The 25,430-nt window shown below is 51.8% G+C and overlaps 2 protein-coding genes across 5 annotated transcripts; one reads left to right on the forward strand and one right to left on the reverse strand.

Annotated features, from left to right (window-relative positions):
* Positions 1 to 1,722: 1,722 nt before the first annotated feature.
* NRL (neural retina leucine zipper) lies at positions 1,723 to 18,963 on the reverse strand. 4 transcript variants are annotated; one of them, XM_043920521.1, is made up of 3 exons: positions 17,513 to 18,963; positions 4,034 to 4,441; positions 1,723 to 3,119 (listed from the first exon to the last, which is right to left on the reverse strand). In XM_043920521.1, the coding sequence occupies exons 2-3, from the start codon at positions 4,412 to 4,414 to the stop codon at positions 2,712 to 2,714; spliced, it is 789 nt and encodes a 262-aa protein (XP_043776456.1). In that variant the 5' UTR covers positions 4,415 to 4,441; positions 17,513 to 18,963; the 3' UTR covers positions 1,723 to 2,711. The 4 variants fall into 4 exon arrangements, with proteins under 4 accessions (XP_043776456.1, XP_043776458.1, XP_043776457.1 ...); XM_043920523.1 differs by lacking the exon at positions 17,513 to 18,963 and adding an exon at positions 16,489 to 16,518; XM_043920522.1 differs by lacking the exon at positions 17,513 to 18,963 and adding an exon at positions 15,073 to 15,293.
* Positions 16,775 to 25,085, forward strand: PCK2 (phosphoenolpyruvate carboxykinase 2, mitochondrial). The gene is made up of 10 exons (XM_043920518.1): positions 16,775 to 16,930; positions 18,962 to 19,207; positions 19,840 to 20,024; positions 20,101 to 20,304; positions 20,652 to 20,839; positions 21,151 to 21,313; positions 21,578 to 21,796; positions 23,668 to 23,805; positions 24,105 to 24,200; positions 24,438 to 25,085. The coding sequence occupies exons 1-10, from the start codon at positions 16,911 to 16,913 to the stop codon at positions 24,890 to 24,892; spliced, it is 1,914 nt and encodes a 637-aa protein (XP_043776453.1). The 5' UTR covers positions 16,775 to 16,910; the 3' UTR covers positions 24,893 to 25,085.
* Positions 25,086 to 25,430: the final 345 nt, after the last annotated feature.

Raw genomic sequence — 25,430 nt, forward strand, 5'->3', positions numbered from 1 at the left:
ATAAGGGGCTGTCAAGGGGGCAAGTTGATGCCCTCTTAAGCTGTCTCCAGAGAATCCTAGCTGAGCCCCCCAGGGGCTGAACTCCAGCCCCCACACAGCTGTGGGGCGGGCTGAGAAGGGGGGAGTAGGGGACTGAAGGAGGGCAGCAGGTCTGCTAGTGAATTATGAATACAGAGGGGGTATCTAAGGTCTGTGCAGCCTGATTTTCCTGGTGCATGAATGTGTGTGTGTGTGTGTGTGTGTGTGTGTGTTCATGAACTGCATAAGCCTTTAGTGGTTCAGAAGTCCAGCTGTGTACATTTTTTGTTGTTGTTGTGCCTCAAGGTTTGTGGGATCTTGGTTCCAGAGATTGAACCCAGACCCCCACAGTGAAAGCTCTGAGTCCTAACCACTGAACTGCCAGGGAATCCCCTGTGTACTGTTTATAATATGGACAACAAACATTGCCATTTAGCACATGTGAAGCTTTGTGTTTAGTGCTTTAAATGTGTTCACTCTCACTAGGTAGTTACCATTATCTTCCCCATTTTCCTGACAAAGCAAATGAGGCTTGACTGAAGCTTACCTATAGTCAAAGTAGAACTAATAGGCCTAGAACTTGAGTCTGGACCCATGTGAATAAAGGGCCCACACTTAATCATAAATGTGCAACTTCCATTTGTGGTGTACCCATGTGGCCCACTTGTGACCCAAGTGTGTGTACACATGGCCCAGTTATGTGTGTGGGAGTAGATGCCTACGGATGGGCATCTCTGCCCTTACGCGTGTCGTGCAGGGCCTCAGCCAGTTAAAGAAGGCGGGCATGAATGGTGGCAGGTCTAGATCACAGGTGCAGAGAACACATGAGGATCGGGGGAGAGCCAGAGTGACAGGAGGAGAGCCAGGCTCCTAGAAGGACCTTCCCTGCCCCAGTCTCTCCCTGCAAGGATACCAGTGGAAGGGGGTGGAGGAGGAGGTGCTCAAGGTGCCATGAGCCACTCATAGAGGAAGCAGAGCCCAAGAGGGTGATGAGTGGTCAGTGGTGGGAAATGAGAAGAGAAAGAAAATTCTGGTGGAGATGGAGGAGAGGACTCTCATCGCAGGCTCCTGAGTGGAGGGGGGATGAGCTGGGCTAGAACTAGAGGATGGGAGGAGGGAACAAGAACAGGGATGGGAAGAGACAGCTGGGGAGGGGGCGAGTAGAGGGGGCAGAAAGGAAGAGAGACATATGGGAGCTTCTTCCCCCACACCCAACTGCTTCTCTCCATTTATTATATGTCCCTTAGAGGACCTACCACTGCTGCTAAGGTAACTGCTCCCGGCCCAATGCCTCTGCTCTGCCCAGAGCCCCGCCCACTCTCTGTAGGTTGCTGAACCCGAGGGCTGGGTTACCATGGCAACTATGAGCCATCGGGATAGCCACAGGCAGGCCTGGCTGGGTCAGTACTGTTCTTGGGCTTCTATGCAGTGGAGGTGGGAGCCGGAGGGTCCATCTGGCCCAATCCCCACCCCCACCCCCATTTCCATTGGGCCTTAGAATTGTGATGCTCCACTCAGCCCAGGTGGGGGCTATCCACTCTCTTCCCCCACCATACTTTGTATCTCTCTCTCTCTCTCATTCTCTCTCTCTCTCTCTCACACACATATGCACACACACACTTACATAGGCCTGGAGCAAGAATATAGAATAAACACCTCTTAAATTGTAAGAACATCTAGCCAATAGCATATGGTTGTGCCTAGACTTCAAGTTTAATTCACAAAAGCTGCATTCTCTCAGCTCCTTGTCAGGCTGGGGAAAGTCATACCTTTGCCCTCAGAGAGGCAGAAGGGAGCAGGGGCACCCTATGCAGATCTGGAGGCCAAGGCCGCATGGAAGGAGCAACCCAGAACCAGGGCATGGTCTCATCCAGGGCCTAAGCTGCAGTCAGGAAGCTGGAACAGAGCAGGAAGTCCCTTTAAAGAGGCTGAGTTGAGGGATTCTCAGGGAGACCCCTGGGGCTTCCACACTATGGAGAGGCCAGAACTGGAAAGGTGTCTGAAGTCATCCAATCAAGTGAGCATTAGACAAGGTCGTCAAAATCCAGGGAGCCAGTGATTTGCTCAAGATGTCAGAGGTATCCTGTGGCAGAGCTGAGACTAGCACCCAGGTTTTCAGACTCCTGCTCAGGGTCCTCTCCCAGCCCATACCTACCACCCCTGGAGCTCCTCCAGCCTTTGCTGCTCTAGACCTTGGAGGCCATGGGGTTGGCTAGGACAAAAGCCTCTTGAATCAAGTTTCTGGTCTGTCTTGAAAATGGGAATTGAAATCTTGAAAATGCAGTTGTCCTAAAATGGGGAGGTTACAAGCCCTGGAATGAAAACATAGCTTCATTGCTAATTACCACCTTACTGCACTACAGGTTGAAAGCCTTGAATTAAAATCTAAACTGATCTGGGAGCAGCAGGACTCCCTCACCTCCCATTCACTGTGCGTTGTCCACACCTCCTTGCGGCCTGCCCCCTACACAAAGCCTGGCACTGACCCCCGCAGATTTCAGTGACCTGGTCCTATAGAGTGGGGCAGAAGGTGAACGGTTTCTGTGCACGTCCTGCGTGAGGGAAGGGGATCCCTCTCCCAGGAAGTGACCGGTATCTAACCTCAGAGCATGCCTTGAGGGTCCAGGAAGTTTGGGGATACTTGTGTGGTCATCCAAAGGAGTATCTGGCTCCAGAAGGCGCTCAGTAACCATCTAGTGAATGGCACAGCCGCCTCCCGGGTGATGCGCACCGCCCGCCCACCGACTCCACCACTCGGTGGCCAGGGGCTCAGAGGAAGAGGTGGGCGTGGCCTCTGGCCCCAGGCCACTCGGGGCCAGCAGTTCACAGCGAGCCTTGTAGAGGTCGCGTTCCCTAGCCAGGCGAGCCACTTCCGCCCGCAGCGCGTCCAGCTGGGTGGCCAGGCGGGCGCGCTCCGCCTCCAGCCCCCGCCGCTGTTGCAGTCGCTTGGACCGACAGGCCTGCGCGTACCCGCGGTTCTTCAGCGTGCGGCGCCTCTGCTTCAGCCGCAGCGCCTCGTCGCGCCCGCAGCCCCGCAGCTGTCGGTTTAGCTCCCGCACAGACATCGATACGAGCGCCGCGTCGGAAAACCGCTCGGCCAGCTGCAGAGAGAACCGACCGGGCGCCGGTCAGCAGGGCTCCCGCCTGGTTCCACGCTCCGGTGGCCCCGCCCCCGGCTTCCACCTTTACCTGAACATGCGCCTTCCCCTGAGTCTATCCTGCAGCCTAGATCCTGTTCCAGGTCCCAACACGCCCTCCACTGCCCTCCACCATCACCAAGGGTCCTCGACCCCTTTGGATGGTCCCAGCGTTTCCCACCCACCTTCGGGCAAGCCAATCGCGCGCCTGAACCCCACACCGCCTTTGCGGGGTCTTGAGCGGGCTCCTGGCCTATGTGTGTACCGGGACAGACAAACCCTGCCCCTCCAACACACCTCGCTCCCCTGTCCTCCAACACACCTCGCTCCTCAACCCTGTGACCCTTAAAGGATTTGGATTATATCTTAATGCCCTCAACGCCCCCATCTGTCTATGATTAATAGGATGAGTCCCAATCCTTCCTGAGAAGGCTGGGGACTGGAGAAGCACGAAGTCTTAAAAAGACCAACTTCATTCCGGTTCCTACAGTCTCAACTCCACTCCATTCCACGCACAACCCTCTCCTGGTATCTCTATACCTGGTATCTATTTACCTGGCATCCATAAACGCAGTATCTATATACCTGCCTGTAATCAATCATTCCTGATGCCCTTTAACTCTCAACTCTCCCCTTTCAGTTGGTCCTCTTCTAACCTTGTCTTCTCCCTCTTCCTCCTGGTTGAGCCCACTCATTTCTCTCTATTGAGGGGTGGGGGGCGCAGAACAATAGTTGTCTTTATCTGATATCTTCTAAAGGTACTTCCCTTCTCCTGTCTGTTCCTTCCCCAAACTGGTAAGCCTCTCCAGGGACTCCCCTTCCTCTCTTCCTCCCCTCTCACCCTGCCCCCTCCTCTGGCCCTCTTGCTGACCACTCACCTGGGCATGCTGGGCTCCTGTCTCCTCTGGGCTCCCTGGGTAGTAGGCATGGGGCCCTTCAACAGGGACTGGGCTCTGACCCTGCAGCAGTTCCACAGCCTCCTCGGGACTTAGCCCCAGCGCCTCCCCAGCCCCCAGCTGCTGTTGCAGGGTGGCCAGCCAGTACAGCTCCTCCAGGCCTGGCCGGGTGCCCTCAGTGGGCCCCACCATGCCTGGCTCACTGAAGGTGGGTGAAGGAGGCACTGAGCTGTAGGGGGTGGAGCCCAGTGAGGCTGTCGGGGGGCCAGATCGCCCCTCTGAGGGCTCCCGCTTTACCTCAAACTTCATCAAGTCAAAGTCATTAACATATTCCATGGCCAGGGGACTGGGAGGCAGTGCCATTCTGGGGCTGGATTAGGAAGGGTGCACCTGCAAAGAAGAGGACAGGTTTGGAGCACCGGGAGACTTCCTGCCAGTCTCCTCCCCCAAAGCCCAAGTGCCATGGAGACAGAATTCTGGAAAGCTGGGATGATGGCACAGTCTGTTCCCTGCATAGTCGCCTCCAGGCTGAGAAACAACTTCTCAGGTGGCAGGGGCTCCTGACCAGGGGGCAAGCCGCTTAAAGCCTGAATGAGAAAGGGGATAGCACAGCCTCCAGCCTACTGGTGCCTCTGGGATCTATGAAAAACAAGAAGAATATGGCAGCACTCCCAACTCTAGTGCTGGGACATGCTGAATGTCTCTGTCATCTCAAGAGGCATCATTTCATTTCCAAGCAATTAAAAAAATGTTGCTTAATTAACTGTGACAGAGAATGTGTATATTTTAGGGCAATGGCAAGGCACATATGCTGTGGATTTTAATATAGCTGGATCACATGCTGTATTACCTCTGTCTCTCAGAACACCCAGGCCAACGCCTTGCACGTAGAAGACCCTCAGTGAACATTCATTCTATGGATTAATCAAGTAGCAAGAGACTCTTCAAGCAAAAAAGGTCCCAGAATCAATTCTAAAAAGATCAGGACTGAGTGGTGACCATCTTTCCTCAAGGCCAATCTCTCGTAGGAAAACCGAGATTAGTTTTCCTCCTTCCATCCAGGACCTAAGATGTGTGAACTTGAACAGGTCACCTTCCCCTTCTGACCCCAGTTTCCCCTTCTGTTCAAGGAAAGTAGTTAGACTTTAACAATTCTCAAAGAGTGTTCTGCAAAACATGAAGTCTGAGAAATAGCCAAGGAGGGGGTCTATGCTCAGATCATTTTGAGAAATGATCCCCACCTCTTGCAGGTTCAGAGAGCACAGCAACATAGTCATCTGAGAAGTCCTTCAGTAAGCCATCTGCTCAACTTCAACAGAGTTGATCCCCAAACTTGTGTCACCCAGGAACCCTCCTCTCTGTTATCAACCTCAGAGCATGTGCCCACCTGAGGCACCTCTGGCTAGGTGACCTTGGAGAGACTTCCCAGCCTGTAAGTCCCAAGCTTGAGCCCAACTCTCAGTTCCAACAGCCCCAGGAGGGACAAGGCAGGGACTTCCCTGTAGCTCAAACAATAAAGAATCTGCCTGCAATGCAGGAGACCAGGGTTCAATCCCTGGGTCAGGAAGATCCTCTGGAGAAGGGAATGGCAATCCACTCCAGTATCCTTGCCTGGAGAATTCCTTGGACAGAGAAGCCTGGCGGGCTACAGTCCAATGGGGTTGCAAAGAGTCAGACGTGACTGAGCAACTAACACACACACTGAGCCCCAGGGTTTAGAGTTTGGCTCCATCTTCATGCCTCAAACCTAGGTAGCTGCTTTCCAACCACATCTCAGGCCCCCAGGTTCTGCCCAGAGAGGCAAGAGGAAGGACAAGGCCTCTCTCTCTTCCTGTCCCAGGTATTGCCATATCTATTGAGCTCCTCACCCTTGAGAGGGCAGAGGGGATGGGAACAAAAACACACATTGAAGGAATTGATCTTTTACAGAAAGAAGGTGAGACACAGAGAGAGGTGTCCAGACAGAGTTGGATGAAAAGATAAGTGACGAGGGCTGCTTTTCTTTCTGATGTGATAGCAGTGAGGGACCTCAAGCCAGTTGAGGTGGGAGTAGAGCAGGGGACAGAAAGTGAACATTCCTGAAAACAGAAAACAAAAAGCTCAACAGAAAGCCGATAGCAGGTGTTGGAGGAGGAGGCTCTAGGTGAGAGGCCTGGCACTCAGGGAGGCCTCAGACATACTCACTTTAGGGGTGGCAGAGACGATTGGTCAAATGTCAGAGCCAGGCAGGCACAGCTTCCCCAGAGAATGGAGGCCCCATTGAGCAGGGACTGGCACCTCTGTGCTCAGAACAAGGGGCTGTGGGCACAGAGCCCCCTGGACACTCTTAAAGGGCCAGCTCTCTTAGGTCATCCATGCTTCTCAGGCCTCCAGCCAATGAGGTGAGGGGATCATTTGCATATCTCATGGACCTGGGGGGTTGCAGGAAATGAGACGACAAGTCTGCCTGGTCTCAAGGAAGGGAAGGGGGCATCTTCCCCAACAAAGCATATCACAGATGGTCCAACTCACTATTCCCCGCTCCCCAGTACAGAGTGCCACCTTGGCCCCCATCAGCACCCTCATGCGGACACAACCCTCAGCCCTTGGTGACTGAGAGCCTGGGAGTGGAAAAGAGGGCCAGATGAGCTTCCAGCACCCTCAGCCTCCAAGGCTCTGCCATGCCTTGTGGGTGTTTTAGGGGAATACGAATTCTCCCAAGCCCACTCTCACCTGGCCTGTTGAATCTGTTTCCTGTTTTCAGGAATCCTTACATTTCTGCCGCCTACCTCACTCCCACCTCATGCCCCTCACAGTTACGGCATCAGAGAGATAAACAACCCTCCAGGACTTGCCTCATCTATTCTCGGCCTCTCTCATTTCTATGGACCCAGCCCCAGGACAGGCAGCTTGGGAGCAGGAGCAGAGGGGAAATCAGGAACCCTGCTCCTTCTTTCCTTCCAGGCCACCTCGGGACACTGAAAATCCAATCACCACCAATCCATCCAAGGCACTTTTGAAACTGCCCTCATTTGCCCTCTGCTTCCCCTCACCTTTTCCTTGTATGTGTCTCTGAACCTCTCTCTTCCTCTCTCACTCCTCCTGGTTCCCAGATGGCTGGGGGGTGACCTACATTTTCAGCCTAATCCCCTAACACCTCTTAGAGCTATCATCCCCGAGTAGAAGTTGGAACAGGGATACTAGGTATTAGCCAAGGAGATGTTTAAACCTGTCTGAAGCTGTTTAAATAGAGTCTGTACTAGAATAGAACTTCAGGAGTTAAAGGCAATTCTCTTAATTTCTAAGGACATCCAAATACTCCCATGAGGTTAACAGGTCCTCTTTCCCCACCCAAAGAGACACCTGGGTGTCCATCAGCCCCAAGGATCATCAATTATAAAAATTAACTGGGTCCCAGCCTTTGGAGTTAGGTGAAGAGCTGGTGGATTCAGATGATCTAAGACAGTGGTTCTCACACTGGGGTCCCCAGATCAGCAGCGCCATCTGGGAACTTGTTAAAAAACACAAGTTCTCTGGAATCACCTCAAACTTACTAAATCAGACACTTTGGGGATGGGGCCCCAAAACTCTGTGTTTTTACAAGTCCTCCAGTTTACTTTGATGAACACTAAAGTAGAACCCCTGATCTACAGAATACCTAGTCAACTCAGCTTTCTTTGGGGCATGTGTGTATGTGTGTGGGGGGTGGGGGGGTGTGGTCTCTCCTATCTCTCTCTCTACACGTATATAAAAAGACCTCCATCAGAGGACACCTGTCTTTCCACACTTGGCCTCCATTTTATGGAGCAGAAGCCATTGTCATCATTCAAGTGGTGTGATGGCCTGGATCTAGTATTCTTTTTGCAAAAGAAAAACAAACAAACAAAACCCAAGGCCTGGGAACAATGCCACAAAATGGGAATGGAAACCATGGAGACTAGGGACCCCATGCGTATGCCCATGGAATGTGGTTCTAAGGTAAATACACAGGAAAGAGGCCTCAGAATGTCCCTGGTGAAGAAGAAATAGCAAGTGTTGACTGCAGCCCCTTTCGCAGGCCTGGTCTGGTCTAGCCAGACACTTGCCCCCCAGCAGCTGTCAGGTCTGCACTGATCCTCTTGTTTACTGGAGCGCTCAGAGGAGAGGTGGGAGGGCTAAGCCTCTAACGGGCTAAAGGAGTCAGACTAAACAAGCTCAGGCAAGTTGAGCCGCTCGGGGCTCAGACCAGGCGCCACTTACCAGGGAAAGGAGTCTGGGGGGTGAGGGCTGGGCCAGGGGAAAGGACTAAGTGCACAGAGAGAAGAACCTACAGTAGCCAGTGAGGACCTACAAGCTGCTTCATGGGTTTTCTTGGCAGGAGGGGGACACATGCTGAGACTGTCTGACTCAAGGACAAGCAGGGACAGGGAAATGGGGATGCGAAAGATGAAACCAGGTGGACTCTGGGAAGGACAAAACAGAGGAAGGGAGGCAGGAAGACTTAGCCAAGGAGGCAGTAAGCATAGACCTGGGCGAGAGGACAGAACAAGTCAAGGGCTCCCCAGCAATCTGGATTGAAGGAGACAGAGGAACTTGGGCACAAAGAAGAGATGGGCAAAGGGCCATGGGGAACTAAACGAGAGAAGAAAGTTTCCAAGAGGGGATCAAGAGGGAGTTAAGAGGTGATGGGAACAAGGGGCTAGAAGAGTAAAAGTGGCAGAAGAAGGGAGACAGGAAGGTAAGATTGGCAACCAAGAACTAGAAACAAATACATAACAGACAAATAAATGGTCAGGCCACAGAAAAAGAGCAGTGGACAAAAGAATAAAAGGTAAAAGGATACAGACAGAGGGATGCTAGACCATGTGGAAGGAGGCTAGGCAGGCACAGGTCCTGGAGAAGTGGGGTAGGGAGCAAAGAGGAAGGAGAGGAAGAGAGACAGAGCCAGTGATCTGGGGTTCCCTTCCCATCTTCTCTGTCCTGCACCCCCATTTTTGCAGTCCTGTACAACCTGTACAATCTAGATCATCAGTGATGGATCCAAATCCTCAGACCTCTTCCTGGTTTACCTCTTGTACATTCATTCATTTGACAAACATTGATTAAACATGTACTCTGCACCAGACAATGTGCTGGGCACTACGGACCCCTCAGTAAATCAGACCATCACCAGCCCCATCTTTGTGGAGCTTACAGACTGATGAACCAGAGAAATGTCAACTTATTGCCCTTGGGCCCAGGTAGGAATAGCCCCTGCCCTGGGCCCTGTGTTTCAGAAGGCTTTTCTCTGGCCCTCTTCAGGCTATGTCCCTTGCAGTGAGGAGTCCAGGCCTCCCCTGCCCATACCCCAAACCCCTTCCAGACTATACTCCACATACTTAGGAATTCTCTGTGCAAAGGGCCCCAAGCCCACTTCTAGGGCCCACATGGACCTCTTTCCTGGGTTTGCCCTCCCAAGGGTAGATCACATTACTCACATACACATCCCTAGACCCAGGGGGTGGCCAAGGAGTGGCTGTTGGCAGGAGACTGTGAACAGAATTGGGCTGTGTAGACAGGAAGGTCCACATGCATGCAAAGGAGTCCCCTTGCAGCAGAAGATGGTGTCAGAGGCGGGAAAAGAGGTGGACCCAAAGAGATGCCTCCCCCCACAATACCACATTCTGCTGTGGAATCCTGAGAATTTCAAACAAAATCCAAATTTGAATTCAAATTCAAACCAAATTCCAGACCATTGTGTGTATATTTGTCAAGGTAGAAGAATAGAATATATTTTAATAGTTGTTAGCTTGTTTAAGTCATACATTTCAAATATTTAGAGCCTCTAGTTAGGGATGGGCCTATGTAAAAATAATTCATTATATGAAGATGGGTGCTATGCAAGAGAAGGGCAGGGACCTATGAGACTTTATTTCCTGGGAACCTAATGTAGTGTGGGGGCCAGGGAGGCAGCAGCATTACAGCAACAACTAGCCTAAGGTAGTCACATTAAACTGAGATTAGTCAGGGGAGTAAAAAGGGACTGTGTCTGGAAGAGTGGAGAAGATGGGGATTCCAAGTCACAGGAATAATCTATGCAAGGGCACTGGGCAGGGAAGAGGTAGACACATGCATAAAATTCGAAAAAAAAAAATGCATGAAACTGAAAAACAAAAATGGTATAGCCAAAAAGCAAAAACCAAGCAAAGTGGGAAGAATGGTGATAGGTGAGGATGGGGCTGGATCATGCAGAGACCTGTAGGCCAAGTTTAGGACATGGACTGTGAAAAGAATGTGCTGAGTCGCTTCAGTCGTGTCCAGCCCTTTGCAACCCTATGAACTGTAGCCCACCAGGCTCCTCTGTTCATGGGATTCTCCAGGGAAGAATACTGTAGTAGGTTGCCATTTCCTCCCCCAGGGGATCTCCCCAACCCAGGGGTCGAACTCACGTCTCCTGCGGCTCCTGCATTGCAGGTGGATTCTTTACCTCTGAGCCACTGGGGAAGCCCTTAAGAACAATGAGAAGCTACTAAAGGATTTTCAGCAAGGATGTGGAATGATCAGGTTGTGTTTGAAAAGATCACTTCAGATCTACTGTGAAGGATAGCCAAAATGGAATCAAGAGTCAGATTAGGGGGTTAATGCAGCATCCAAGTTGAGTTGGGGGGATATCTTAAGCTGGAAAAAAATAATAACTCCGAGATGGAAACTTGTGTACAGGTGGTTTGATGGGAGGATTTTCAGAGTCTGTGAGGGAAGCAGCATTGGATAGAGAGAAGAGTTGAAGAGCATTATGGCTGAAACAGAGCCTTCAGCTGACCCTATAGGAGCTCTGGAGCTAGGATGAAACTTCAGAGTGTCCTCAATTGAGAGAAAGGGGCTGGGACTCTGGACCCCTGAGCCAATCAGTCACTGGACACAGGCTTCTCCAGGAAAGAGGCATGCACATTTAGCAAGACAACTCCCTTCAGCCATAGGTGGTACCCAGGGAAGTGCTCAGCTCTTCTTTATCAGCAGCCAACACTCAGTAGCTGGGACCGGATCCTGAAGGATCTGGGCAGCATGCCACAGCACCCACCACGGGGGATCTGTGAGATATCCAAGGGGAGACCCAGAGGGCCCTGGGGAGCAGAAAATGCAGAGTAAGACAAGGCTGGTCACACCCTGCACCTGTTACTAAATGCAAGTTTGCATACCCCATACCCCCTACTCCAGCACAATGAGGCCCAACTGAAATGTGGGAGTTTGGAGCAGAGGAAAGGTTTACTGCAGGGCCAAGCAAGGAGAAAGTGTGGCTCATGCTCAGGAACCCCAGTGGGTTTCTAGAAGTAGTTTTTATAGACAAAATCTGGGGTAGGGGCTTTAGGGTGTGGGAATTTTTTCTTCTGACTGCTTGCTGGTGAGGTAACAGGGCTGTGTTCCAGGGATCTTGTGCTCAGCCTGAAGTTATCATCCTCCACCTGGGTGGACAAACTCAGGGAGATAATGAAGGACAGGGAAGCCTGCCTACTGCAGTTTATGGGATCGCAAAGAGTTGACACGCCTTAGCAACTGAACAACAACCTGGGTGGGGGCCTCAGTTGCTGCAGAAGAACTCAAAGATATTTTTATGTGTATCCCTTGAGGTTGTTTGCTTGTGTTGTTGAGTGACTATGCCAAAGCCTTTGACTGTGTGGATCACAACAAACTGTGGGAAATTCTGAAAGAGATGGGAATACCAGACCACCTGACCTGCCTCTTGAGAAATCTGTATGCAGGTCAGGAAGCAACAGTTAGAACTGGACATGGAACAACAGACTGGTTGTTGTATATTGTCAAGGCTGTATATTGTCACCCTGCTTATTTAACTTATATGTAGAGTACGTCATGAGAAACACTGAGCTGTATGAAGCACAAGCTGGAATCAAGATTGCTGGGAGAAATATCAATAACCTCAGATATACAGATGACACCACCCTTATGGCAGAAAGCAAAGAAGAACCAAAAAGCTTCTTGATGAAAGTGAAAGAGGAGAGTGAAATAGTTGGCTTAAAACTCAACATTCAGAAAACTAAAATCATTGCATCTGGTTCCATCACTTCATGGCAAATAAATGGGGAAACAGTGAAAACAGTGAGAGACTTTATTTTTGGGGGTTCCAAAATCACTGCAGATGGTGACTGCAGCCATGAAATTAAAAGACTCTTGCTCCTTGGAAGAAAAGTTATGACCAACATAGACAGCATATTAAAAAGCAGAGATGTTACTTTGCCAACAAAGGTCTGTCTAGTCAAAGCTATGGTTTTTCCAGTAGTCATGTATGGATGTGAGAGTTGGACTATAAAAAAGGCTGAATGCAGAAGAACTGATGCTTTTGAACTGTGGTGTTACAGAAGACTCTTGAGAGTCCCTTGGACTGCAAGGAGATCCAACCAGTCCATCATAAAGGAAATCAGTCCTGAATATTCATTGGAAGGACTGATGCTGAAGCTGAAATTCCAAAACTTTGGCCACCTGATGCAAAGAACTAACTCATTTGAAAAGACCCTGACTCTGGGAAAGACTGAAGGCAAGAGGAGAAGGGGATGACAGAGGATGAGCTGGTTGGATGGCATCACTGACTCAATGGAAATTGAGTTTGAGTAAACTCCAGGAGTTGGTGATGGACAGGGAGGCCTGGCGTGCTGCAGTACATGGCGTCGCAGAGTCGGACATGACTGAGCAACTGAACTGAACTGATATCCCTTGAGCAGGAACCAGGACCCTGCTTTATAGCCACACTATCCTTTATGGACTGCTGCTCCTCTGTTTCTGCATTATCTTTTCTCCCTGATTAGTAACTGTTTGAATCTGCCCTTTGGTACTCAGGGAAGGTCTAGGAAGCTGAAGCCTTTTTCCTCCAAATAAGAAACTGGGAACACAAAAAGGATTTGTACCTGGGAGGGTCCCACAGGGTCCCACTCAGTTTCAATAAGTGCTGTGATTCTAAAGTGGGGATCTGGGCCACACTCCTAGTATCTACTGCAGAGGTTCTGTGAGACATCCATGGGGTGAACCAGAGGGCCCTGGGGAGCAGAAAATGCAGACCAAGCCAAGGCTTGCCCTGCCCCCTGGTGGTGTTCCACTGACAGTGGACCACCTGGCTGGTCAGACTGAAAGAAGGGCCAGAGATTATAGAGATACAAAAACAATCATAATAAAGTACAATTAATTCAAAGATATAGGTATGCACACAGTATAGAGCTAACACAGATGAGAGAGATGCTAATTCTAAGGGGCACACTGACCTTCACACAGGAGGTGATATTTAATTTAAACCTGAAGGGCAGAAAAGATTCCCAGCTGTGCTCTGGAAACTGCAGAGTTTGGCATATAGGAGAGAAGACAGCAAGTAAAGAGGGGGAGGTGATACCACTGGATAAACAGAAGCCAGATTATGAAAGACATCAGTTGTCATGTGGTAGGAAGGCTTCAAGGAGTTTTAAGCTTAAGAATGCTATGATCTCATTTTTTTCCTTAATGATAAATCAGAGACAATATAGAATTGCCGGGGGAAAAAACCAACTTGGTAATTAGAGTCAGAAAAACTTGGATTAAAAAAAAAAAAGAAAAACTTGGATTCCGATTCTATTTCTCTTGCTGATTAGCTGTGTGACTTTGAAAAAAATGGCTTAAACTCTAAGCCTCAGTGGCCACATTGATAAAACAGTTGTTGTGAAACAGAATGAGACTGTGCATGTAAAGAACTTTCCCAATGGTTCAACAGTAAAGAATCTGCCTGCCAATGCGGGAGACCCAGGAGATGCAGCTTCCATCCCTGGGCCGGAAAGATCCCCTGGAGGAGGAAATGGCAACCCACTCCAGTATTCTCGCCTGGGATATCCCATGGACAGAGGAGCCTGGCGGGCTACAGTCCCTGGGGTCTCAAAGAGTCAGACACGACTGAGCATGCACATACATGCATGTAAAACTGCTGGTTCATAGCCTGGCAACTAGTGGCCATACAATAAACATTATCCTTCTCTCTTAATTTTCCAAAGTGAACTTATGTGCAAAGTTTGGAGAACTTAATGGGAGGGAGAGGGAGTGGCATTTGGAGATGTGGGAGGCCAAGCAGGTGCTTGGAAGCTATTTTCTGAAGCCAAGTGAGAGATAAACCTTGAACTAAGGCAAGGGTCAAGTAGACAGACACTGATTTGAGAGCTAATTGTGAAGTACAAATCCAAAGGTCCTGGTGTCTGATTGGCTGTGGAAGATAAGGAAGAAAGAGTCCAGACTGATTCAGGTTCTTCTGGGGCAACTGGCTAGATAGTGGTTCCATTTCCTGATAGGGAACCATGAGAGCAGAAGAGATGATGACCTATTGATATCAAGCTAGGCTCCGTGGGGCTCCTAGGTGCAAAGACTTTCTGTGTCCCCCATTTCTTTGATTATAGGAAACAGCCCTCATTCAGCCTCCATGACCTTCCCTGAGTTCCAATGGACAGATTCAAGCTGTTGTTAACTAGGGAAGGGAAGGGATGCAAGACCAGGGAGACACAGTTAAGGGCAAGTATGGGGCAAGGTTCTGTTTCCCTAGCAACTGGTATACATAATAATATCCTTGAGTTATTTTGCAAATTCTGAAAACTTTTCCAGGTGGGAGAAGTTATCAAATGATGGTATCCTATCCACAAGCATGTACCAGTTGGATCTGAAGGTTGATGATGCTGACTCCTACTTACCTCACCACCAACCCATCAGAAGAACATCCACAAGTTGATCATGCTCCCCTTGAACAATTATTATAAAATTTCTCACTATCTTCTCCAAGTTGGGACACACAGTTTTAAGGGCATTAACCCACTGTAGCCTCCTTTGCCTGGCAAAGTAATAAAGTTAATTCTTTTCTACTTCACCCAAAACTCTGTCGCCAAGATTAGATTCGGCACCAGTATACAGACAGTCTGGGCTTTCAGCATCACTTTGAAAGGTTGGCTGTGATGCCACCAGTGTGCACATCTTTAGGCCTAGAGAGCAGGCACAAAGAGGCAACTGCTTGCAGTGGAGTGGCTATAGACAGAGTTTGGATGTAGGGACTGGAAGAAACTGTCCCAAATACATACACATGAGGTTGAGTCCAGGATGGAGCCTGGGTAGAAGAGATGAGGGTCAGTAGCAAGCCAAAGGCTGGAGACCAGCTCCCCTTGTCCCATGATAGTCCAGCACAGAACTCTGAGAAATCTGAGAATCAAGATTGTTTCTGTTACAAATAGAAGAAATCCTCTTACAATTAGGTTGAGCAAGAGAAAATATTTATTGATTCCTAACCCTCGAAGGCTATAGTTTTTCCAGTGGTCATGTATGGATGTGAGAGTTGGACTGTGAAGAAAGCTGAGCGCTGAAAAATTGATGCTTTTGAACTGTGGTGTTGGAGAAGACTCTTGAGAGTCCCTTGGACTGCAAGGAGATCCAACCAGTCCATCCTAAAGGAGATCAGTCCTGGGTGTTCATTGGAAGGACTGATGCTGAAGCTGAAACTCCAACACTTTGGCCACCTGATGCGAGGAACTGACTCATTGGAAAAGACCCTGATGCTGGAAGGGATTGGGGGCAGGAGGAGAAGGGGACGACAGAGGATGAGGTGGCTGGATGGCACCACCGACTCGATGGACGTGAGTTTGAGTGAACTCTGGGAATTGGTGATGGACAGGGAGGCCTGGAGTGCTGCGATTCATGGGGTCGCAAAGAGTTGAACACGACTGAGCGACTGAACTGAACTGAACTGAACCCTCAAATCAGCAATCTGTTGCTCTCCATCCCTTGGCCTGCTTCCTCTAAGCTGGTTTCTATCTCAGGCAGGTTCCTCCTTTGCAGGGCCAAGCTGACACCCAGCAGCATCAGGCTTAGGTTCTCCCAGCCCAGCAACCCCAGCAGATAGGGAGCCCATTTTGAAAGCTGACAGAAAAAGCCTGAGAGACATCACCCCCATTCCTGAACATTTCCACTGGCTATGGCCAGAGTAAAGAATACACAATTTGGCCAAGCTCAGAGCCCACCCCCAGGAGGCCCACAGGACCACACAGTTTGAGGAGGTGGTTCCCCAAAAGAACATCAGGGTGCTATTAACAGAAATAGGGAATGGATGCTGGCTGACCATAGCCATGTTGAGTTCGAGGTGCTATGGCATTTGGGGTAATACCCAGGGCCTCAAGCTGAAGACAGATGTCTGGATGGAGACATAACTTGAGAAGTTACCAGAGGACTTTATGGTTGGTTGGGGTAGACGGATTCTTCAGGGGAATGTGGAGGGAATGATCAGTCCAGAGCCCCAAAGAAGAGATTCTGGGATGGAGAGACATTACCACCATGGTAGGGCAGAGAAGAATCCTCATCTCCGGGAGAAGAAACGGATTTGGGAGCTGGGGACTGAGAGAACCACGATATTAGAATCCTGGACAACAGAAGAGCCTGGGCTCAGAGTGCCCAAGCCCCCGGAAGAAAGGGAAAGGCAATGCCCAGCCCCCGGCTGCTAAACTTACAGCTACCCGTGGGTTCCGCCCCTGGCCTCGCCCCTAGTTCTTGGCTTGTTTGCCACCCAGTGCCTGCCCGTCACTATTTCCCAGGAGCAAGAGTCCTCAAAATTACATCATGTGCAGGGGGCGAGGCGGGGCGGTGGGGCGGGGCTTCGGGGAGGGGAGCCGAGGAGAGGAACCAACCCTCCAATGGGAGACAAGGGTTTGGGGGCTAGGATGCAGCGGGTGGGGCCGCGGCTGGGCGGACCCGCGGGTAGCCCGGGGGCGGAGAGAGGGTCCCGCGGCCCTGCTGGGTCCCGCCCCTGCGCCGGCCCGCCTCCTCTTTAAGCGCCTCCCGCCCAGCCTGAGCTCCCGCTCTCGGCGCTGCTCCCTGGTTCCCCGCCTTCCTTATCTCCCCGGCTCCGCTCGGTTCTCGTGGCCACCCCGCTATGTACCGCCCCGGCCTGCGGTGAGTGACCCCCAGACCGGGGCCGACCCTCACTTTCCGCCGCGCTCGCCCCCTCAGGGCTGCCACATGCGTTGTCCTGCTCGCCGCCCTCGGCCTGGTTATGCATCCGAGAGAAGGAGGCGGGCAGGTGGCGAGTGTGTCTGGATCTCGTCCTCTCGGGTCGTGCGTCACGCCGGAGATCGGGGCGGCCTCAGCCGCTCCGGGTCCCTGGGTTTCCGTCCCCTCCTCCCTCCTGCTCTGCTGGTCCCTGACCACACCGTCTGTATCTGCCACTCTCAGAACTTCCTTTCCCCTCCTCGCTCGCCCTCCTGGGGCCCAGGCTCCATATCTCCTCCTTTGCTGTACAGATGTAAGTGGTTCCACAGGTTGCAGTGAGGAGCAGTAGGGCCCTGGGGTCAAGGATGCACGAACCTCTGGGGACTGAGCTCAGAGCTCCCTAAAGAAGGTAGAAGGTAAACAGCCATTCCCCGGCCTCCCCCGGATAGGAACCTGGCGGGGAGCCCTGCGCAGCTAGAGGGGCCTGGGGTCCCAAGAGGGAGGGAGGCATGGTAGAGGTAGGGACCAAGTTGCCTTCATTCTTACCTGGCTGGCTTCATCCCCTGTCCAGGACGAACCCCCAGACCGTGCCTGTCTATCTTCACCCCCTTTTCACAGCTTCCTGTCTTCCCTTCGTAGTCTCCCTTCTCAGCTTTTGTCTCAGAGTCTGAGCCGGCCCTCGGTCTCTCCCACAGCTGGTTCCCCTAGGCCAGCCCTTGTGGATGGTCTCTAGAGCAGAGGAAAAGGAGAAGGTCCCACTCCAGAGACTGGAGAAGAGCAGGGGGAGCTTCACAGGAGACTCCCTGAGGCAGTCTCCCCACAGAGAGAGGTTCTCCCCAAGGCTGAATGTCTTTAAAATTAATGCTTGGGGAAAACTCTCAGAAGCAGAACAGAGAAGGTCCCAGGAGGCTTCCTCCTCTGCCCCTAGGGCCACATTAGGTCTCCACCCTGCCCTGCCCAGTGAAGCCACCCAGCTCCCAGTCACAGCCTGAGTGTCCTCTCTTCCCCAGGCTTCCCTGTGAGTCTGAGCACCCTACAGTCTAATGTTCCACCCCACCGCCAGAGCTCTAGGCATTTGTTCTCTAGGAAAGAGAGCCAAGGGAGGGGCAGGGTCATGCAGTGCTGGGCACGTGGGGCACAGTTTCTGGTGGGCAAGGCCCTGGCATAGGAGAAGGGTAACTTCCCTCTCTTGGCCTTTGCTCTCTCTGGGTCACTCCACCTTGGGTCCAGGCCAATCAGAGCAGATCCTACTTTTCCCTCTCCTAGGGCTGTGAAGGGACAGATTCCAGGGGCTCTGTTCTAAGAATTGGGGCATGCAGCTCAGCCAATGATATTCCCTGACAGTCAGCCTTCCACATAGTTTGAAAATACCTACCTACCCAGTGACAACACTTTATGCAATCCCTGTTGGGCCTCTGGGCAGCCACAGATCCAATGCCTGAAACCCTGACATCCGATCACCCACTCTTTGTACAAGGGCCCAAATCGAGAAAACTGGGACTTAAACCATGCCACAGACCTGGTCCTCTGCTTGAAGTTTTCACAGTCTTACAGCATGCAAAACTACATTTGAGAATGAAAAGAACACCAGACACATGAAGCAGTCACCTGGGCACAATTTATTGACATTTGGGCCACAGGACGCCTGCTCATTTCCAGACACTGACGAGACATAGTAAACCATGGGCATGAGCCAAGCCTACAGTAACATCAGCATGCCTAAACATACACTTCCATATTGCCAGACATGTGCCTTTATGCTCATTTGGCAATACCTGTCCCTTGCTAATCAGGAGACACCCTCACTAAGCCTCATAAAGGCCACAAAATACACATGGCCTGAACCCATCTCCTTCACCTAGTCCAACTTCTTTATGGTGCCTATACCCAGACAGACTTTAGCTTGTCCTTAGAAGCCCAGCCCTCTGTACCCTTGACTTGCCCATCTTCCATGAGAACACCTGGCCCATTACCTCTCTGTTTCTTCTCTTGCAGGCTTAGCTGGCACAGGCTGAGCCCCTGGGGCTGGTCATCACGGTGCAGCATCCAGACACTGCGAGTCCTCAGCGGAGACCTGGGCCAGCTGCCCGCTAAGGTTCGAGACTTTGTGGAACACAGTGCCCGCCTGTGCCAACCGGAGGGCATCCACATCTGTGATGGGACCGAGGCAGAGAACACTGCCACACTGGCCCTGCTGGAACAGCAGGGACTCATCCGAAAACTCCCGAAGTACAACAATTGGTAAGTCCTGAGCCCAGCAACCTGCGAGATGGGGGCAGCTGCGTGGACCGAGGCAACTTTGGGTTTACCGAGACAAAATTCAATTTAAATAGACCACGCCAATGGAATAAACAGAATGGGAGCTTTGAGGGAAACCATCAGAAACTATTGCGGTTGGTCTATACTTTTATGTTGATACAAATAAAAGCCTTTACTTTTTTTTTTTTTAACTTACAAATTCAGGGATTTTTTTTGCCAGGGCAGAGGCCATTAGAGGGCTGGGGGCCAAGGGAACTACCCCTTAGATTGGGACAAAATCTGGGGGAGGGAACTTCCCTGGTTACCCAGTGGCTAAGAATCTGCCTTGCAATGCAGAGGACACGAGTTTGATCCCTGGTCTGGGAACTAAGATCCCACATGGTGCAGAGCAACTAAGCCCACACACTGCAACTACTGAGCCCATGTGCTTGGCATGCTGCAACTAAGACCCGAAAATTAAAAAAAAAAAATCTGGGTGAAGAACTGAGGTGCAAATGGGTGGGAAAAAATTAAGGCCAACAGAAGACCTGGAGACAAAGCTGGACATGAAAGAGTGGGTCTGGGGTGAGGGCGGTCTGCTGGCCACTATCTTCTTGATATCCGCTCTCCCCCAGCTGGCTGGCCCGCACAGACCCCAAGGATGTGGCACGAGTAGAGAGCAAGACGGTGATTGTAACTCCTTCTCAACGGGACACGGTGCCCCTCCCGACTGGTGGGGCCCGTGGGCAGCTGGGCAACTGGATGTCCCCAGCTGAGTTCCAGCAAGCTGTGGATGAGAGGTTTCCAGGCTGCATGCAGGGTAATCAGGGCAGGGACACAGAGGCAGGGGCACTGAAGGTTTGAACCCTTCATCCAGGTGGCGTTTTCCTCTGTAGGCCGAACCATGTACGTGCTTCCGTTCAGCATGGGTCCCGTGGGCTCACCACTGTCCCGCATCGGAGTGCAACTCACGGATTCTGCCTACGTGGTGGCAAGCATGCGGATCATGACCCGGCTGGGGACGCCTGTGCTTCAGGCTCTGGGAGATGGCGACTTTGTCAAGTGCCTTCACTCTGTGGGCCAGCCCTTGACTGGGCAAGGTGAGCACCTGCTCTGCCCAGGGCAGGACACAGAGGCCCGCTTGTACTCAGAGGGAACCCCACATCCTAGCCATCCTGATTGGTGAGATAGTGAAGTCCCATGTTCTAGAGCAGGAATGGGCTGAGGGTGAAGCTGTGTTGACAAAGTAGCTTGCACCAAGATTGAGAAGAATTATCCAAGAATAGGGGCACGGGAGCTGACCGGTGTCATGAGGTAGGAGGTTTTAGCCACCCATTGACACCACCATCGCTCCCAGTGTCTTTCCTGCCAACCCCAATCCCTCCAGCCCCTGACAGCCTGATGCCTGATGCCCCTGCCAGCAGCCCCATGAATCCATTGTCCCCAGGGGAACCGGTGAGCCAGTGGCCATGCAATCCAGAGAAAACCCTGATTGGCCACGTGCCCGACCAGCGGGAGATCATCTCCTTCGGCAGCGGCTATGGTGGCAACTCCCTGCTGGGCAAGAAGTGCTTTGCCCTTCGCATCGCTTCTCGGCTGGCCCGGGATGAGGGCTGGCTGGCGGAGCACATGCTGGTGAGGGCCTGGTGAGGATCTGGGGGGGCAGGCCAGGGGTGGGCCCTGACCAGTCAGCCTCAGCCTCGCCTCTCTACTGCCAGATTGGAGGCCAGGGACTCAGCCCAAATGCCCGAAGCTTTGGCCTGAAGCTGCTGACTGTTGGGGGGCTTCCCCTTGCTGCCACCCCAGGCCCCATGGCAAGGTGGTGCACCCAATTAGTGAATAAACCTTGGTCCTCCCTGTCGACCCCTAGCTGTCCTTCCCAAGCAGACCATTCCTGACCTCTGTCTGGTGCTCTCTTCCTTGTCCTCCCTCTCCCCACCTTGCAGATCCTGGGTATCACCAATCCTGCGGGGAAGAAGCGCTACGTGGCAGCCGCCTTCCCCAGTGCTTGTGGCAAGACAAACCTGGCCATGATGCGGCCGGCACTGCCAGGCTGGAAAGTGGAGTGTGTGGGAGATGACATTGCCTGGATGAGGTTTGACAGTGATGGTGAGAGGCCCTTGGATCGCACTCTGGGTTCTGGTTCAACTCTCCCCTCACTGCTCAGGGTGAACTTTATCAATGAGAACCTTTCCCTGAACGACCACCCCAACCCCCTGCCTCCTGGCAGCCCCCCGCCCTGGAGATGCAGTCTTTCCCCTCAGATCTAGGGTCTAGCTCAGGGCAGGGAGGAGCTGAGCAAGACCTTCCAAGACTGAGCCTCTCAACTCTTCCTGGTTAGTCCTTCCTTTTTTTCACTTCTCCTCCCGACAGGTCGACTCCGGGCCATCAACCCTGAGAATGGCTTCTTCGGGGTGGCCCCTGGCACCTCTGCCACCACCAATCCCAATGCTATGGCCACAGTCCAGAGTAACACCATTTTCACCAACGTGGCTGAGACCAGTGATGGCGGCGTGTACTGGGAGGGCATCGATCAGCCTCTTCCACCTGGCGTCACCGTGACCTCTTGGCTAGGCAAACCCTGGAAACCTGGTACGAGGGGTTAGGGTTAGTCAGACCCGGGGCTCAGCACCTTGTTGATGTAAAGGAGTTCTCCTCAACCTGCAGCCACCTCCCAGGACCTCTGGGAGGCACAGAGAGTTATGAATGTTCTCAGTTTTCTAACCCTAAGCAAGATCTCAATTCACATCCCAGCTCCACCAAGTATTGGCTCTGTGGCCTGACTAAGTTGCTAAAACCTGAGCTTCAGGGTCCCCCCATCACTTGAATGGGGGTAGTTATTACAGTACCTAGCTCATAAGGTGTTGGAGGATTAAATTAAATAATGCATGTAAAAGGTTCAACATAGTGCCAGATACATAGTAAATTCTCAATTAATATAAGCTGAATGTTTTTAAAGGGGGAGGGCTGTCTTGGAAATTATTACAGAAAGAATTGGACTCAAAGCACAATCCATAAGTTGGACCCGTTAGGAAGAAGGAAGCCTGCCCCTCCCCTCCACTGGGTCCCCACCGCCACCCCCCTAAAATAACCATTGGCTAAAGGTCAGTATTGTTACCTTTCCCCTGCTCTTCCAACATACTCACCCCAGTCCTTTCAAACAAAGTTAGACCAGCTCTTTAGCCTCTCTTGGAAGCTAGTTTCTCAACCCTGTCATTACTCTCCAGTGCCCTGCAGCCCTCCCCTTCCCCCAGCCCTGCACTCTGGACCTTCAGCTTTTAGTGGCCTTTGGCATTTGGACAGCTGAGATCTAGGGTTGGGAGCAAAGAAGAGCTTAGCAGGGGAGGGTGGCCTGTGGTCGCTGAAGCCTACATTCACGTTTTCCAGGCTGGCTTAGCAGTCACCCTCTTCATCTAATCATCCTTCATTTTCTCTAACACCATCATTAAGCCCTCCTCAGCCTCCCCACCCAACTGAGAAATCCAAGAAACTTTCATATTTCCCCACAGGCTAGTTGCCCAACCCTTTCATCATCTCTGGATTCAGGAGTATTACTAGGGCGTGTTGTATCCAGCTTCAATTCTCAGAATAATACCCTGAGCTAGGTCCTGAACTGGGGATGAAAGTGCCAGAGAGAAGCGTAAGGGATGGTTCTTATATGAGTGGAGGCAGGAGCCGGGACTGGAGCAGGGCAGGGCACACTGACTCTGTGACTCCCTTGCCCCCCAGGTCTGAGCAGCAGCTTCTAGCAGAGAAAGCCCTGGGTCCATTCAGGGCCCCCATGATGGTGCTTTATACATGTGCCACTGACTCGGTCCCAACTCCTCTCCAGGCATCTGAAGGGGCCTAAAGTGACCTCCTCAGGTTACAACTGTCCAGGTTACATCCTCAACTGAGTTCTTCAAGCCCTGTCACTCCAGCAGAGTCTAAGCAGACCCAGGGAAATTACCAAAATACTGCTAGCTTTAAAATTAGTTCCTGTTTGCATTTTGATAACTCAGGAAATTCTGTCTTCCACCATTTGCTGATGGAAAGTCAGTTGTCTGAAATACTGACCTGATAGTCTGTTTTTGCTTTAGGTTTGAGTGTTTATTTAAATATTAATCTCATAAATTAAAAGAGTTTCTGGGGCAAAATTTCTATTATAACTCTATGACAGTATTTAACCCCATTCCCTTGAGCACTGGCCAAGTTCTGTAACTTAGCATAAACATTAATATCCTGCTAAACCCCAGTTCCTCTCCCACTCTTTTCTCCCATAACTCAGTTGGCAGCACCATCATGGATAAATAACTTGATCTTCAGGGGAGATGTCCTGGCTCCCTTCTCCCTACCAACCTCCAACTCAAGATTGCGGGGAGCTGATGAGGCAAAAAGAAATTGTGCAAGAGTACCTGCAAAGGTATGTGTGTTGGGAGTGGACATGCCCTTGGAAGTGACAGTATTTGTATGTGCTCTGCCAGGTGACAAGGAGCCCTGTGCCCATCCCAACTCTCGCTTTTGTGCCCCGGCTCGCCAGTGCCCCATCATAGACCCTGCCTGGGAGGCCCCAGAGGGAGTCCCCATTGACGCCATCATTTTTGGAGGCCGCAGACCCAAAGGTAAACATCATGCAGGCTCCGTACCTTCTGGGTTAAGGGTCAGGCTCTCTATCAGGGCACACCTCCCTCTTGTGTTTAAAGCTCAGAGGGCCTCAACCTGGATTGCTAACGACAGCTGTCTGCCTCTAGAGCGCCCCCCACCTGGAGAATCAAGGTGGAGGGGGGCGGCATGGCGTTTGAAAATTCACAGTGGAGGTCCTAGGAGAGAGTAGGAGTCGAGATCACCAGAAGGGATAGAGTGAGGGTGCAAAGTTATCTTTGCAAAGGGCTGCCTTTGACCATGTGCCCTGGTGTCCCAGGAGTCCCCCTGGTATATGAGGCCTTCAGCTGGCGCCATGGGGTGTTTGTGGGCAGTGCCATGCGCTCAGAGGCCACTGCAGCGGCTGAACACAAAGGTGAGTGCCCTCCTCGCTTCACTCCTGTGCCCACCTTGCCTCTTCTCTCCCTCCCTGAGCCAGACCCTCCTCCTGCCCACCCCTTCCCAGGTGTATCTTTTCCCCCTTCCCTTCCCCTAGCCCTGCCTTAAGGATATTCCAGTACCACTAACATTTCACAGCTTCATCCAGATAGAGGCAGGATACCCTTCTCCAGTAAGAAAGGAGATTCCTTACCCATCCTGCTCCCCTCCCCAGGGAAGGTCATCATGCATGACCCATTTGCCATGCGGCCATTTTTCGGCTACAACTTTGGGCGCTACCTTGAACACTGGCTGAGCATGGAGGGGCGCAAGGGGGTCCAGCTGCCCCGCATCTTCCATGTCAACTGGTTCCGGCGCGACGAGGCAGGCCGCTTCCTGTGGCCAGGCTTTGGAGAGAATGCCCGAGTGCTAGACTGGATCTGCCGACGGCTCGACGGGGAGGACAGTGCCCGAGAGACACCCATTGGGCTGGTGCCGAAGGAAGGCGCCTTGGATCTCAGCAGCCTGGGAGCCATAGACACCACCCAGCTGTTCTCCCTCCCCAAGGACTTTTGGCAACAGGAGGTTCATGACATTCGGAGCTATCTGACAGAGCAGGTCAACCAGGATCTGCCAAAGGAAGTGCTGGCTGAGCTGGAGGCCTTGGAGGGACGTGTGCGCAGAATGTGACCTGAGCCTTCGGCTAGCGAGAGGACACAGCACCCCCCACCCCCACCTTCAACTCCCCTGGAATAAGCAAGCCACGAGGCTTGCAGAAACTATGAGCAACTTAACAACACTCTCACCCTCTGGGTGCTGTGAGATCAGGCCCCAGACCTCTCCCCACATGCTGCCTAATAATGAGATGCTCATTTATATAACATTTGTGCTGTTTTTATTTCCTGCCTGTCTTCACAGTCTTCCCTTTAATACCAATTTCACAATCTTCTTCCAAGCAGCTGGTGTCCCAGTGCAGCCTGCCCTGGCATGGCCCAGTGGTATAAGGATCTCTCTCACAGGCAGCTCAACCACCGAGCCAGATAAGAAGTCTCTGGGAGAAGATAGTATGTACTGGTGTCCTGAGGAATTAAAACGGAGGGACCTCTGTGAGCTGCTCAGTATAGCCTCCAGGCCTAAAATGCCCAATCTCGCATCAGAGAAGCAGAAGCCTCTATAACCCCACTCCAGTGAAGTGGCTGCACTGTCAGTTCTCAAACCTGTTCTTCCT

This window comes from Cervus elaphus, chromosome 12, assembly GCF_910594005.1.
Source record: "Cervus elaphus chromosome 12, mCerEla1.1, whole genome shotgun sequence".
NCBI classification, from domain to species: domain Eukaryota; kingdom Metazoa; phylum Chordata; class Mammalia; order Artiodactyla; family Cervidae; genus Cervus; species Cervus elaphus.